General features: G+C 43.7%; 4 protein-coding genes across 4 annotated transcripts in view; 2 read left to right on the top strand and 2 right to left on the bottom strand.

The window, feature by feature from the left end:
• The window catches only part of LOC134188515 (protein SAAL1-like), a 10,038-nt gene extending 7,480 nt beyond the window's left edge, over positions 1-2,558 (bottom strand). Inside the window, exon 1 of the mRNA XM_062656676.1 lies at positions 2,307-2,558. Within this exon, the coding sequence (XP_062512660.1) occupies positions 2,307-2,558 (252 nt within the window). The remainder of the gene's footprint in view (positions 1-2,306) is intronic.
• Positions 2,559-4,985: 2,427 nt separating this feature from the next.
• Positions 4,986-11,030, top strand: LOC134189172 (uncharacterized). The gene is made up of 7 exons (XM_062657410.1): positions 4,986-5,143; positions 5,305-5,421; positions 5,488-5,586; positions 5,650-6,014; positions 10,165-10,323; positions 10,382-10,407; positions 10,465-11,030. The coding sequence occupies exons 1-7, from the start codon at positions 5,022-5,024 to the stop codon at positions 10,837-10,839; spliced, it is 1,263 nt and encodes a 420-aa protein (XP_062513394.1). The 5' UTR covers positions 4,986-5,021; the 3' UTR covers positions 10,840-11,030.
• Positions 7,173-7,866, top strand: LOC134189301 (uncharacterized). Its single transcript, XM_062657535.1, has one exon. It carries the CDS (start codon positions 7,211-7,213, stop codon positions 7,772-7,774), a length of 564 nt encoding a protein of 187 aa, XP_062513519.1. The 5' UTR covers positions 7,173-7,210; the 3' UTR covers positions 7,775-7,866.
• Positions 11,031-11,489: 459 nt separating the features above from the next.
• Positions 11,490-14,751, bottom strand: LOC134188513 (zinc finger MYM-type protein 1-like). The gene is made up of 2 exons (XM_062656675.1): positions 14,545-14,751; positions 11,490-14,154 (listed from the first exon to the last, which is right to left on the bottom strand). The coding sequence occupies exons 1-2, from the start codon at positions 14,606-14,608 to the stop codon at positions 11,801-11,803; spliced, it is 2,418 nt and encodes an 805-aa protein (XP_062512659.1). The 5' UTR covers positions 14,609-14,751; the 3' UTR covers positions 11,490-11,800.
• Positions 14,752-15,735: the final 984 nt, after the last annotated feature.

The raw sequence follows: 15,735 nt of genomic DNA, 5'->3' as shown, positions 1-15,735 counted from the left end.
CGCCACTGTAGCAGTCTCATTTTTGTGTTTGAACTATGCCTGGCAGATCTAAAAGAGCCACAAATGTACAACTTGCCATGTTCACGAGTTGAAACGTTGACAATTCTTTTTGCTTTGAAATGAGAGAGAGAGGAGAGAGAGAGAGAGAGAGAGAGAGAGAGAGAGAGATGAGAGAGAGAGAGAGAGAGAGAGAGAGAGAGAGAGAGAGAGAGAGAGAGAGAGGAGAGAGAGAGAGAGAGAGAGAGAGAGAGAGAGAGAGAGAGAGAGAGGAGAGAGAGAGAGAGAGAGAGAGAGAGAGAGAGAGAGAGAGAGAGAGAGAGAGAGAGAGAGAGAGGAGAGAGAGAGAGAGAGAGAGGAGAGAGAGAGGAGAGAGAGAGAGAGGAGAGAGAGAGAGAGAGAGAGAGAGAGAGAAGAGGAGAGAGAGAGAGAGAGGAGGAGAGAGAGAGAGGAGAGAGGAGAGAGAGAGAGAGAGAAGACGGTCGGAAGCTGGTCGTCAAGGTATGGTGTAAGACCTGCTCTAGGTATTGGGAGATATGAGATGAAAAGCAAAATGTAACGGCTCCAAGTTTGTCAGTGGTACACAAGTTACTAAAGTTAGTTTCTAAAGTAAGAGCGTGTTCACACCGGGCCTAATCATGATTAGTGTAACGTCATTAAAGGCATTAGTGGTATCAGTGGTCACACATGACTTTGGCATGTGAGGACAAGTAGAGCATGCCGCCAATGTTTCTGATGAGGTTTTGTATTTTGGATGCTGCTACCAACGTAGCAACAAAGTGGCAACCTACAGGGAAGCGCAGACATGTACTAAGTGCCAGTGATAACTTCCTGTCGTCCTCATAGGAGCTGCCAGTGAAAGCAAACAAACTGTCTCCCTCCTCAAAACCTAAAGCACTGGATTTGTCAAGACAATTCGCGGACATTTTTGTCCAATATGACAAATGAAAACTGTCAAGGATAACAAAATTACACTCATGTGCCCATGTGACTTACTAATCATAATTAGCGATGTGAACGCGTTCATTCCCTTACTGTTGGCCTAATCATGCATAGTTAGTCCAGATGTCTGAGTGAACATGCTCTAAGTTACTAAAGTGTAGTACATGTAGCAGTAGATGTGTCTATGCAATCTGAATTGTAATCAGCATAGTTTCACTATGATGTTGAATTGCTGTCATTGGATGTGTGACTCAGAGTGACCTCACTCTCCTTAATAATCCAAGAGCACAATTCATTACTCTTCTTTGATTTTCAAACATGAAGGTCTGGGCCACTCAGCAAGCTTTTATATACAGGTCACATGCAGGTATGAGCCATATACTCCATCTTGGTACTAGCAACTGGAAATGTTAAAGGAACACTCCTTTGTTTAGCGCTATACTCAAGCAAACTTGATTGCTTAGTTATGCAATCAAGATAGAAGATTGATCTGAACTACAGGCAAAGCTGGATGTGAGAGCGCTAGATATCAGCAACAAATAGCCTGAAACAGAGTACATATGATGGTCACGTGACAAACATTCTTTCTACACGCGCTAAGCTAGAAGCCTCGCTACCATCAAAAATGTTAAGAAGCCACTTGTGAGACATTAAGAAAATGTGCTCATGAGTTATGAAACAGACATCGATGTGCATGCAAGGCTGAAGGGACCAACTGCACTGCATTTGTGCGTTTGCACTTATCACGTGACCTACTTATTACTTACCATGTCATCATGGTATGCGCTCTGTTTTCACGCTGATATGTAGCACTCACATGTTCAAACCTGGTTTTGTGTAAAATGTAATCTACTTAGTGCCTTCGACCTGAGGAAAGATGACGAGTTGGTTTGCAAGCAACACGAACTCTGCTTCAACGAGATTACAAAATAGCTCCCGTACGTTTTCCCTTTGTAACGGTGACTATGCTCTGATATCCAGCTTTGCCCAACATTCCAACTTGATTGCGTATAGTATGCAATCAAGTTTGGGGGCATAGTGTTAAACAACGGAGTGTACCTTTAAAAGCCACATGCAAGTATCAATTGCAAGTAAACAGTCAATATTGCACTTTTATCTAAGACTTTGAAGTGTACTGTTTTAAATTTTATTCAAATCAAATTTTATTCAAATTAAATTTTATTTAAACTAAATTTTATTCAAATAAAAATTTTTATTCAGATTAAATTTTTATTCTTTAAATTACAGTTTTAATGAAATTCAATTTTTTCAGACTGAATAAAAATTAAAAAGTATTAGTTAAGATTATAATAAATAATAAAATTAAATGTTTACCTATGTCAAAATACACGCTAATTATTGCATACCTCGTCAACTGAAGCATCCCATAGCTTGCAAAGTTCCTGCTCCCACTCCTCATCCATATCAGTTTCGTCGATTACATCACAGTCGGCTGGTAGTCGTTCCGTCGTTGCACATCTTGCATGTGCATATTTGCAAAGATCCGCCACAACCGACAAAACCCATCTCTTAGAGTAGACAGTGTCTCCAATAGCATCACCGAGTAAAAAAGGTTCTTCTTCTTCGCGAGGAGGCGAAGGATTGCGATACGAACACATTGTTGCGCACATCTTGTAGATATTAATAAGTGGATATAGGGATCTTAGTACGCACTTGTCTAAACAGTTATTAAAAATATAATTTAAAAAATATGATTTATTTGTATTGTTACAATAATGCCTATTTTTAGTTACCATGTACAATTTATATTATTAAATAATGTAATTATAATTATAATTAAAATATTTACAAATAATAAATTTATTATTTATATTTATATATCTAACATAACTGGCAACATTACTTTATATTACGCACTGCCAATTTTAACTTAATTAAAATTTTGCAATGTAGATTTATGTTCTGTCTGGCGACTCGAGCCTCTGACCTATACGGCTCTGCCAATGGCAGAGCTTTGCCAAAATTATCAGAGCGGCCATAATGTATTAGAGACGACTTTACCAGATATATCGGATTTTGGTGACCGCACGCGTGCTTTGTTCGTAATGATTTTCGTAATTCCTCGTTACGTATACGTCTAAAGGTCTAGAGTTTCTGATATTGTAAAATATTTAGATACTAGTATACATGGCCCGTCTCTCGTACGGGCAAGATACTGTAGTGTAAAAATCGGTCTGCGGAAAGGTCACGTGCAATCTTTGTTGCGAGGTCCCGGATCTACTGAATAAATTCGAATCTTGCACTTCGCACTTGTTTCGATAGAAATCGACACACTCTCCGTGTAGCGCTTGCTGCAGAAAGCGTGTAGGTTGGATGTGGTGCAAATGCAATCAGAATTTGGAGAGAAACGAAAGCGCTAGAAGAGTAAGTTTCGTCGGCAAGAGATATTCGATTGCTCGAAGCTTTGCAAAGGACAACGATGCATGCAGTCTACACGGAACTGGTGTGGGCGTGTGTTCGAATGAATTGGAATGTGTAGCGTTTGCGTCATCAAGAAATTTTACGCGTGGGTCGACCCCTCGAGAAGGGACCCGGAGCATAATTTTTTAAATTTTTTACGCAAACCTTCCCCTATGCGTGCCGAGTGTGTGTGTACCGATTTCGGTTGCGAACGGACAAAAGACGTAGCCCCCAAACGCGAACACACACACAGACAGACAATTTGAGCTTTATATATTAGATTTTAGAAAAAAACAAACCAGTAGTACACGTACTCTAAAAAAGCCGGTTTCCGGATAGGAGAATACGTGGAAACTGCGGCTAATAGATAAAGAATTGAAGAGCTGAGATGGGCGTAGTTAATACTTACACGGTTTCAGTATAGATATTCTTCACTAGAACTTACGTTCAAAGGTTCAGTCAATGCTTTAACTACCTAGGCTTGCTAGCTACAACTGTTTTACTTATCAATCCATAATTCAAAGTACGTCCGCGTCAGCTTTCAAGTAGTGGGCGCTAGAGCAGAGACTTTGAAGTTATCTGCCACCTGGTGTAAATGAAGGATCAGGGCAGGGCCAAGCGCTGGTCTTACAGAAAGTTACAAATTCTGTCGTAATAAAGAACCAATCACAGTATTCATTAACTGATCTGGAACCGCCCCCCTGCGGGCTTTCCAAAAATGTTGGAATCAACTCGCTGGACGTCCGTTTCAGGAGATACGGGTTTCCCCCCCACGTATTCTCCTATTCGGGAACGGACTTTAGTGCATGGACAATTGAAAACATAAGTAACTTATAGCCACACTGGACATTCCTCTAATTTCACCTAAACAATGTTACTGCTACTAAAATATAATTTGACGTCACTTAGTTAAACATAATTATTATAAACAGTCATTACAATTCATTACCAACAATGATTTTAATTAATAAATAAATGGCCTCTTTATTAATAAATAAAATTTAATAAATAACAATTTATTTAATAAATTAAAATTGAAGATAAATAAATATAAACAACTAATGCAATACACTACATGTACTTACACTGGCTACCTAGACGCTTATTAATTCTGCGCATAATGAGATGTAAAAAAGGACAACCCATGATCATAATTAATTAATGTATTTGTATTATCACTATCTCCAGATTTATGTGTAAACGAGTTGAAAATTGACGTTATTGTTTATAGCTGATTGCAATGTGGTGGACGTAAACTTGCAGTATACACCGATTATTCACTAACTCTAACCTAATAATGTTAATCCACATTGCGTCAAACGAGCCCAACGCACCAAAACCGCAAACAGGTCTGCGGTTTCTCCGAGGTTTTACAACAGACCAATGAGGTGATTGCTTACTGTCACATCCGCCGGTCACACCAGGCAACCACAAATAGAATGTAAACAGCACTATGCATACAGAGCCACAGAGTTCATGCACTCTCCAATTTCCTTCAAATCTAGACAACTATCGCACGTGGGACTACCCAGCAAATTAATCGTCTACCCACTCAAAACGATTCCTTTGATCAGTATCACTTCCGATCTCCGCCCACAAAATGTGTTATATCCGTTCAAGGGTGATCTCAGAGTAGAACTGACTACCCACGAGCAGCAACGATGAACGCTCTGTATGCGACATTGTTGTTTGTTTTCCTCGTGGAACTACAAGCTGCCGTCGTTTCATCGCGCCGTAATCCGCACAAGTACAACATTCATCGGCCGAAGAGGATCGAAGGAAGGTAGGGGGTCTGAGTGATTAGCTATGCATGACGAATCACTAGATTTCTTGACTTCTGTACGTGTACGGGGCCGATAGTGCATGCTGAATGTACACACTAGATCTACTAGGTGTACAATGCAATACAACGAGTGTCGTCACACTGTGACACGTGCGTTGCAGCAAGATGTGGTGCTACAATCGCAAATTGGTCGTCCGAAGAGTAAAACAAGAACGCAAACCATGTTGCGTTAATGCAACGGACAGCGCTAAAGGCAGAAACGACTGCGAAACGGGTCGGTAAGTGTTTAAGCAGTCACGTGATCCACAATGGTCCATTGTTTTGATCGGTCGTTTGTATTACAGCGACACTAAAGGTGTGAGACAAAAGATGTTTGTGCGAAGCGAGCATCCTATCTTTTCCTCTGTATTGGGATCACAATATCAAAATTTTTCTTCTCCAGGGTGAGCACTCAGACTCACATGTCCCGTATGTTGTTTGACCGTCTGTGACACTTTGTCTTGAAGACATCCGCACAGACATTACCCAAACAACAAAGAGTGCGTCTGGTTGTTCAAGGCACTAGGAAAGCGACGGATACGTCTTACCGTTGAAATCTCGGATTTCGACTTTGCGGGACATTCGACCGACTGTCTCGATTACCTCAAAATTCGGTTCGTATCTAGACGAGGAGACCTCTGTAACGCGACCAACAAGCAAAAGATTGTTGAAAAGAAGTTTTGTGCATATAATTTCAGCGCACCATACCGACTAACACGAATGGCTCACCTTGTTGAAGTGACATTTGTATCAGACAGCAGCGAGCAGGCGAGAGGATTTAATGCCATGTTCAAAGGCTTTCGTCCCTTTACGGAACGTATCATACCTGCAAGTACGTATACAATCGTTTACATGTTTGCAGTTGCTATAATAATAGTAATAATAATAATAATAATAATAATAATAATAATAATAATAGTAATAGAACCGGTTACGGCTACCGGATGACCACTGGGCATGGTGAGACTGCCAAACGTCAGCTTATCAGTCATCTACTTTACATGGATGATCTGAAGCTGTATGGCAGAAACTCTGATCAGTTGGATGGGTTGTTGCACACGGTTCGTACCTTCTCTGATGACATCCAGATGAAGTTTGGTCTGGACAAATGTGCTGTTGCACACTTTGTCAACGGCAGGCTATCTGGACACAACTCTGGAGTGACGGTAGGAAAAACGGACACCATCAAGTGTCTGGAACCGGGTCAAGTCTACAAAGTACTTGGGTGTAGATGAGAGTAACGGTATTCAGCACAGCATGATGCGGGAGAGACTCCGTCGTGAATACTTCCGCAGAGTGAAGGTGGTTCTCCGGACTGAGTTGTATGGTCGGAACAAGATTCTAGCCATCAATGGATTTGCACTACCGGTTCTCACTTACGGTTTTATCGTCATTTATTGGGGATGCACGGACCTGCAGCAGCTCGATCGACGGACCAGAAAGCTCCTCTCTATGCACGGTGTCCACCATCCTGCTGCAGACGTTGACCGACTGTACGCTCCTTGCAGTGATGGGGGTAGGGGGTTACAACAGATTGAGTCGACATATCAATCTTGTATTGTGAGGCTGAACTGTTACCTTGCTGACAGTTCTGATCCTTTCATGCAGATGATACGGGAGTGTGACTCTGAAAAATCTTCACACTCGATCAAGCACATGGCTTGTCGGTTTACTGCACAGCTGCGAAGGAGTCTTGCTTCGGACGACAAGTCGCAGAGCTTACACAGGAATGCATCCATCTCGGTTGAAGGTGGCTTCGAGCAAGCACCTGAAACAGATGCGAGACATTACCGTACGTGTTGCAGTTCTCTTCGTGTGCGGTCCTGGAGCGGGAAGCCTATGCACGGGCAGTATCGTCATCTCACTGAGCAACCGCCTGTGGACATGAAAGAGACCTACGGATGGCTAAAGGCAGCGAATCTTCCTGCTGCAACTGAGGGACTGGTTGTTGCTGCTCAAGACCAAGCTCTTCGGACTCGGTACTATGAGCGCAAGATTCTACATTGTGATGTTAGTCCTACTTGCCGCATGTGCAGTGTAGGCCTGGAAACAGTCGACCACATTGTGGCAGGCTGTAGAGCTTTGGCACCGACGGACTACACTGATCGACACAATCAGGTGGCATCCATCATTCACTGGGACGTTTGTCGCCATTTTGGGGTTCCAGTGGAGAGCAGATGGTACCGGCATCATCCTGATAGGCTTGTGGAGACGGATGACATTACTATGATGTGGGATACCACCATCCCCACTGCCAGGAGGATCAAAGCCAATCGTCCAGACATCTGTCTCAGAAATAGGAAGACAAACACTTGTCTTCTTATTGATATCAGCTGTCCTGATGATGGCAACATTGGCAAGAAACATGCTGAGAAGTTGGCGAAGTACAGCAACTTGCGAGTGGAGATAAGCCGCATGTGGCATTGTCGAACACTGGTGGTTCCGGTGGTCTTGGGAGCTTTGGGCACAGTGCACGCAGGTATTGCACGGTGGCTGGACATTATTCCAGGTCATCACAACCTGCAGCACTTACAGAAAACAGTGCTTCTGGGATCTAGTCGGATCCTTCGTAAAGTCATGTCTTCTTTCTAGACAGTCGTTATGGTCTAAGTACTTCTGAAGCAGGGTTTGCTTCCGGTACTTGTAATAGACTTTACAAACCAGACTGATCTGGTTGAGCACGACACACATAGTAATAGAAATAATCGTCCAGGCATCTGTCTCAGAAATAGGAAGACAAACACTTGTCTTTTTATTGATATCAGCTGTCCTGCTGATGGCAACGTTGGCAAGAAACATGCTGAGAAGTTGGCGAAGTACAGCGACTTGCGAGTGGAGATAAGCCGCATGTGGCATTGTCGAACACTGGTGGTTTTGGTAGTCTTGGGAGCTTTGGGCACAGTGCACGCAGGTATTGCACGGTGGGTGGACATTATTCCAGGTCATCACAACCTGCAACACTTACAGAAAACAGTGCTTCTGAGATCTACTCGGATCCTTCGTAAAGTCATGTCTTCTTTCTAGACAGCCGTGATGGTCTAAGTACTTCTGAAGCAGGGTTTGCTTCCGGTACTTGTATTAGACTCTACAAACCAGACTGATCTGGTTGAAATAATAGTGGTTAGCGACAATGAATACCACTCCATGGTTTAGGGGTTCAAACCCCAGTGACGACAATAAGTTATGAAACTTGTCTGTCTTAATATTTCTCTAGCTCTATCCATGGGACTATGACTCGTTTCAGTCGTTGGGGAGTTTCTGTGGTCTCGAGAACGGTCCTTTGACAATGACGTTCAGTGCTTTCTTGGTGGTCATTGATATCCACTAGGCATGCTGTCCAGATGTTTTCTGTCACCGCAATGCCTGCAATCTATATCGAATTGGCTAGTCGTTGATTGCCGTGTGGACTACACAGAAACATGTACCCCGCTGGGCTCACCTGCCGGGTTGGTTTTTTTACGGCCCAGATGGGAGTAAAGACCCCACTTGCCCGTTATGGAGGGGCATAGCGACATAATGGTCCATTGACGATGACATTCAGTGCTTTCCTGGTGGTCATTGATATCCACTAGGCATGCTGTCCCGATTTTCTCGGTCACCGTAATGCCTGCAATCTATATCGAATTGGCTAGTTATTGATTGCCGAGTGGTCTACACAGAAACATGTACCCTACTGGGCTTACCTGCCGGGTTGGTGGGCGTTCAGATGGGGGTAAAGACCCCACTTGCCCATTATGGAGGGCATAGCGACACATAATAATAATAATAATAATAATAATAATAATAATAATTGAGTTGCAGCAGGAAGATTTGCTGCCTTTAGCCATCCGTAGGCCTCTTTCATATCCACAGTCGGTTGCTCAGTGGTGAGCATGTAAGAGATCTACGGATGGCCAAAGGCAGCAAATCTTCCTGCTGCAACTGAGGGACTGGTTGTTGCTGCTCAAGACCAAGCTCCCAGACTCGGTACTATGAGCACACAAGATTCTACATCGTGATGTCAGTCATACTTGTTGCATGTGCAGTGTAGGCCTGGAAACAGTCGACCACATTGTGTCAGGCTGTAGTGCTTTGGCACCGATGGACTACACTGATCGACACAATCAGGTGGCCTCCATCATTCACTGGAATGTTTGTCGCTATTTTGGGGTTCCAGTGGAGAGCTGATGGTACTGGTATCATCCTGATAGGCTAGTAGAGACGGATGACATTACTGTGCTGTTGGATACCACTATCCCCACTGCTGGAAAGATCAAAGCCAATAGTTCAGACATCTGTCTCAGAAATAAGAAGACAAATATTTGTCTTCTTATTGATATCAGCTGTCCTGCTGATGGTAACATTGGCAAGAAACATGCTGAGAAGTTGGCAAAGTACAGCGACTTGCAAGTGGAGATTAGCCGCATGTGGCATTGTCGAACACTGGTGGTTCCAGTGGTCTTGGGAGCTTTGGGCACAGTGCACGCAGGTATTGCACAGTGGCTAGACATTATTCCAGGTCATCGCAACCTGCAGCACTTACAGAAAACAGTGCTTCTGGGATCTACCCGGATCCTTCGTAAAGTCATGTCTTCTTTCTAAACAGCCGTGATGGCCTAAGTACTTCTGAAGCAGGGTTTGCTTCCAGTATATAATAGACTTTACAAACCAGACTGATCTGGTTGAGCACGACATAATAATGATGATTATAATGATGATAGTAGCAGTAGCAGTAGCAGTAGCAGTAGCAGTAGCAGTAGCAGTAGTAGTAGGATATTTCTATAGCATCAAGACAGTAATGGAGTTGCCACTTAGCTTTGACCTCCCAGACGCGTGTAGCGCTGATTCAAATTTGAATCAGCGCTACACGGGTGTGGGAGGCCGAGGCTAGTTCACAAACTAACACAGATAAGTACAGTACAACACAAGACAAACCACCTCTCTTCAACCCCTACTACAACATTTGTAATAAGGTTAGTAACTGCTTTTGTTGTAACATCTAGGTACAGTTGCACTTGGTGATAAACTCACTTCAACCATTGAAGAAATGGCAGGCAAAGTTATCTGTTCCTCTCCAAATTCATCTCGAACAGGGTCCCTTATGATTGATGCAGTACTGAACAGAAAAAAATCTATGAACGCTGGCAAATCTTTTATAATAGGTAAAAGTACAGTGATGAATATCTGTCTTCTAAACTCATATTACATTGATATTTCTAGTTTCTGATACTTCTAGTTCGAATAAGGTGAGACCACAGGGTGTTGATGTGAAGTGGTTGCTTGTTACATGTTGTTTTTTCCAGTCGTTTCTTGTCTTTAAATCAAATGCCAGTCAGATCGAGAAGTCGCTGAAATTTTACGAGAGCAAACAAAATTGTGGTATTTATGACGTCATCCTAAAGGAAACTTTGAAAAACTCTAATAAAACGGTAACTTGGCCTGACTTCCTTTGGAGTAACGACGAGAGGCCAATCGAAACAAAAGAGATTACAGAAGCGACGGTCCTTGCCGTTGCGACTAGGAAATCGAGTGATGATACGTCACCTTCGACGCAGACAGAAACCGATTCTTTGGCTACCGTCAACAAGTCACGTTATCATCCGCCATCTTTGACGGAAACAGAAACTACGGACATGTCAAGTGACAATAGGACACCTTTCACGAGGCAATCACAATAATTTTGGCTAGTTATCAGCGGGATTCGAATAGTAGTGAACATTTAGCGTATTCATAAAGTGAACTCAATTAATTGCATGCTTGGCGTTGAGGTGATGAATGCATAAAACTAAAGTTTGATAAAGTGATGCCCTGGATACTAGTTAAAGTTGATATTGATATCAATACTGGCACTGCAAAGAGATAAATGAAATCTCGCCTTCTTGAGTTATTTTACACTCGTTCCACTGTACAATTATTATCGTTGTCATTAGAGTGGATGTTAGCAAAGTTGTTCAGCAGTAGATTAAGCTCGAACATGTACGCACAGCCACACTTACTAAACCCACCTATGCACTGCACCCACTCATTCACCCACCACTCACTCATTCACATGCACACAGAACATACACAAACATGCACATGGGCTTGCAAAATGCTCAATAGTTCCATTAAAACGATATCTACAACGATGGATAGACGACACACATCGCCTTGTCTTTGACACTTCAAATACAGAGCATGGACGAATGATAATTGAATTATTTGCGTTTACGACAGTCTATTTGTCATGAGCTAAAATCAGGGGTGTGGCATGGGCTAGACCGGGCTATTGTCCTCTGGTATATTTAGTCTTCAAGTCAGTACTACCCAGACAGGGGCGTAGCGTGACCTCTAGGATTGGGGGGGCTAGACTTTGCGACGCAACGGGACACGCCCACTTCATCAGTCAAATCAGCCAACCACACACTTCTTGCCTTCGTAGTACGTACCTACATATGGGCAAAAAGCTGTCACATGCGTACTTGAAGACTGAGTGGTGCATACGTGGGAGCTTGGAGAATTGATCATTCTTGTGTGAGCAGAGTACGTTCTACTGGCAGCTAAATAGTTTGCAATTAACCAACGGTTCCAGGGTACTCTAGATAGCGTAGCATAGTTTAAATGCAACAGCTGTTCTAGACGTCACGGAGGTGCGATAAACTAATTTAACAGTAAACGCCTTCGTCCACTAGACCCAAACTCTGCAACAAGGTCTTCCACTCTACACTCCAATTTTCGACATTCTTCGCGCTCGACTGTCAGGAGTGCTAGACTAGTCAGACGTTCTTGTCCCATCGACGTTCTGAGCCACGTTTTCAAACGACGGAGAGTGGAAAATGATCGTTCACATTCCGATGAAGATGCAGGAATGACAAGAAGTGTCTTAAGAAGCTTACAAGTTTCTGGGTAGCAGTCCCTGTTAGTGCCTTTGTTGAAGAACGTCCGGACTTTTACAAGTTCGGGCAAGTCAGTTCCCTCTTCACTCTCTACAGTCCAGTCCGGTTCGCCTTGGTACGCTTGAATATTACCATAAAAAATTTCAAGTTCATGCTCAAGTCGGCCAGAATTGAAGTCGTTGCCATAAAATGTGCACACTGTCTGAAGACTCGACCGGTCTGGTCGGCTCTCTGTCAGTGAGTCTACTAGAAGTTTTTCGACTGCAGCCAGAACTTCATATTCATTCTCACGAAATCTCTCTTTCATTTCCATTCGCACGATATCTACGACCTCATTGTAAACCAGTTTATATTGCTCTTGACAAGACTGAGGGTAATATGGTGTACCACCACCATCCATGGCCAGTCGCTGTGCTACTTTACGTTTGCGCGGAAGTTGTGGAAGTTCCAAGCTTAGTTTTGACGCAATGTCTTCAGTATTTTTCCAGACGTCTTGAAAGTCTTCACGAAGTGCACCCACGGCTTTGATTGTGCTAGAAACTTTCGACTTGACTCCAGACAGCTCGACACGCCGACCTTGTAAGTAGCGTGAAAGAACAGCAGTTTTCCCAAGTACCTCTTCCAACACTGAAATATAGAAGAAGAAGTGGAAAGTCTGAACAGACTTCAGAAGACAGGATGCTTCTGGTCCTAATTCGGCATCTTCAGTTGAAATTGCTTCAAGAGTGTGAATGATCGCATCAAAACTGGACTTGATAGCATGTACAGCTTCATAGCGTGAAGACCATCTAGTTTCACAAAGTCTCTTGAGAGTGACAGAACTGCCTCCTAGCTTCTCCTGGATAGCCTGAAACCGCGAATGTCTCTTTGCCGATCCTTCCAGCAGTTTGTAGAGGCTGTTTACCACTCCAAGAACGTTTCTAATATCCTGGACCGCGGAACAAGCATTCGCTAGAGTAAGGTTCAGCACGTGAGCATGGCAGTGGATGTATAGAGCTCTCTTTTCCACTTCCTGAAAACGAGTACAGACACCTTTGTATCTCCCTCGCATATTGGACGCACCGTCATAGCACTGAGCTCTCATTTGACCTACAGGAATTCCTAACTCATTCAAAGCTTGATTTAGAAGATTGAACAGTGACTTTCCATCGGTACTTTCGGCTGGCCAAAAGCCCAAGAAGCGTTCCTTTACTGTCATTGATTCACTTACGTACCTAACACAAATGGACATCTGCTCTTGTCTCGATACGTCTGTGGTTTCGTCACAAATCAGTCCATACATACCGGACGTTCGGAGTTCGTGGACTATCGACTGCTGAATCTTGTGACCGCAAAGAGCTAGAATTTCATTTTGAATCTGTGGAGAGGTGTACGTAAACGTTCCTTGCAGGTGTTGCTCAAGCTCAGGATTATCTGATGCCCGCAGATGTAACAGTTCGAGAAAATTCCCTCTGTTCGTGCAATCTTCCGTTTCGTCATGTCCACGCAAAGCAATAGACTGTCGCCCAAGATAAAGGATAGTTTCAAACACTTTCCCGAGATTTCGTCTGTTCAAGGTTATTCTTAATTGGTGCGCAGTACTGACAGACTGGGCTACAGACGTACCCGATTCGGCAACATGTCTTGCCTGATTCCACACAGCTGCCGCCAAGCAGTGCACATGCGAAGACTCGTGCTTTCTGTAGTCATCTAGTGCCGTTTTCCAGTTTCGAAAGCCTCTTTCAGTAAAGCATGCATCGTAGTGGCCATGCTTTCCGCTCTGCTCAGCTAGGCGACACGCAAAACAAAATGCAGAATCCACCTTCTCACTATACTCCAGCCAAGGGAACTGGGAATACCAAGTCTCCTGAAAACTTCTTCGCTGACGCAAAATTTGCCTCCTCGGAAAACTTCCACCAAACAAATCTTTGGATCGAGGTTGATGAGGGCCTACTAGAACGTTAGCGGCTTCTAGAACCAATCCACTGGAAGGCCCAGCAGCGGTAGAAACCTCGCTAGGTGTCACTTGTTCGGTGCCTTGACCATCAGTGAGGCTGACTTCTGAATCTAACTCGACTGTTCCTTGAACTTCTTCAGACTTTTGCGAGTTGTCAGAAACTTGACCGCGGGAGAAGAATCCTATCGTATGAAAAACAGCGTGAACTGCCACGCGTATAGAGATCTAGAATACAGTACGTAAACAGCCATGATCAATGAGCTTGTAGTTGACAAACAACCTCAAACTGCTAAGAAAGCGCCACGTGCGTGACTGCGTTTCTTTGGAAAAGGTTGCTCAACAACTGAAAGTCCACTGGGGTCTGGGTAATCGAGGCAGTCACCTCTACCTTCTGAATTAGCTGAAGATGTGAGTAGTGTACGTAACCTATAATAACTAGAACGTCTAACTGTACCTCACATTTGTTGTCAAAATCTGGCAGCATACCTGTCTGCAAAAGGTCACTGGCGCATAGCGGGTTTGTTTGTCACAGTCAATGATACATGACTGACAAGCTATTGTCAATATATTACCTGAAATAGACGCCTGCTTCTTGGAACTTCCTTTCCCTCCTGCACAACTTTTCAGAGTCGCCATTAGATGGGCACGTGACTCACACGTGAAGCCTTGGCAGCCCGACGTCTGATTTGGGCTCCCACAGTGTCAGAGACGGGTTCCAAAGCATACGTATGCGCATTGGAAGATCAAGCACACAAAAATTGATGGACACGCCTACAAACTTTGGGGGGGCTATAGCCCTGTCTAGCCCATGCCACGCTACGCCCCTGACCCAGACTACAACACGTTATTGGATCAAGCCAAAATGCAAGGTTTCGAAGAATCAGGTCTATAACAACACGCTGTAACATCCCTCCCCTCTAGGTAAAACAAAACTATTGTTTAATTAACCATCAATTTTCCTAAAAAAACTCAACCTATTCTAATCATTCTTTTAGAGATCTAGTCGCTGGGTTGCCTTCCTGATACGAAAGTACCGCCGCAAAGATGTCTGGATTCGAATTATCGCTCAGTACGACTTCATCTCTCTCCCCAGGTAGTCGTTTGTCATGAAACTCTGGAGATCTCAATAGAAAAAGTTCGTTTTGCTCAATCGCTCCTTCTTCTTCAGTCCTTTCGGGAAGATTATTCTCATGGTAAAGACCGATATCGCTACTCTTGTTGTCCCTCGTCAACCCCGGCCGTCAACTCTTAGTCTCCTCTCCCTTCTAGTCTGTCTTTCTTTGGTGTGCTTGTGCGAACCTTCTTGATAACTTGATCCGATGTGTGCTGGCCCAGTCTGAGATGATCTATATGCCTTTGTATAATACGACCATCTTCCAGTTTGCACTGGTATGATACTGGTCCCGTCCTTTTATCACCCTGGCTGAAATCCAACGAGGTCTCGTTCCAAAGTTCCGGACAAAGACCCTTGCGCCCGTTGCATTTCAAGGCTTGGCATCTAGTATCGTGATTTTCTTTTTGAACCTTCTGTTTTCTTCGAACTGTTTCACTATCATCCGGTCTGATGAGGTCGAGTCTGTTGAGATCGAGTCTGTTGAGGTCGACTCTGATGGGCGGTCTCCTTCGTAGTACTGCTGGCTTTGAGCCTGTGGTGGCGTGCGGGTATTGCGGTATGCAAAAATTATTTTGCAGCTTTCCATTCAAGCTTCCTGTTTCCAGCTTCCTTAGTCTATTCTTGAGGGTTTGTTCCGCCTGTTTGGCAG

The sequence above is a fragment of the Corticium candelabrum genome, chromosome 13 (genome assembly GCF_963422355.1).
Source record: "Corticium candelabrum chromosome 13, ooCorCand1.1, whole genome shotgun sequence".
Lineage (NCBI taxonomy): Eukaryota > Metazoa > Porifera > Homoscleromorpha > Homosclerophorida > Plakinidae > Corticium > Corticium candelabrum.
This window is presented reverse-complemented; position numbering and strand designations above follow the sequence as displayed.

Bases quoted from the DNA above. Each gene is read 5' to 3' on its own strand.
- LOC134189172 (XM_062657410.1), top strand. From the start codon at position 5,022: ATGAACGCTCTGTATGCGACATTGTTGTTTGTTTTCCTCGTGGAACTA. The intron at 5,144-5,304 runs GTAGGGGGTCTG...CGTGCGTTGCAG, and splicing joins CCGAAGAGGATCGAAGGAAG to CAAGATGTGGTGCTACAATC. The intron at 5,422-5,487 runs GTAAGTGTTTAA...TTTGTATTACAG, and splicing joins AACGACTGCGAAACGGGTCG to CGACACTAAAGGTGTGAGAC.
- LOC134189301 (XM_062657535.1), top strand. From the start codon at position 7,211: ATGTGCAGTGTAGGCCTGGAAACAGTCGACCACATTGTGGCAGGCTGT.
- LOC134188513 (XM_062656675.1), bottom strand. From the start codon at position 14,608: ATGGCGACTCTGAAAAGTTGTGCAGGAGGGAAAGGAAGTTCCAAGAAG. The intron at 14,155-14,544 runs GTAATATATTGA...TTCATACGATAG, and splicing joins GAAGCAGGCGTCTATTTCAG to GATTCTTCTCCCGCGGTCAA.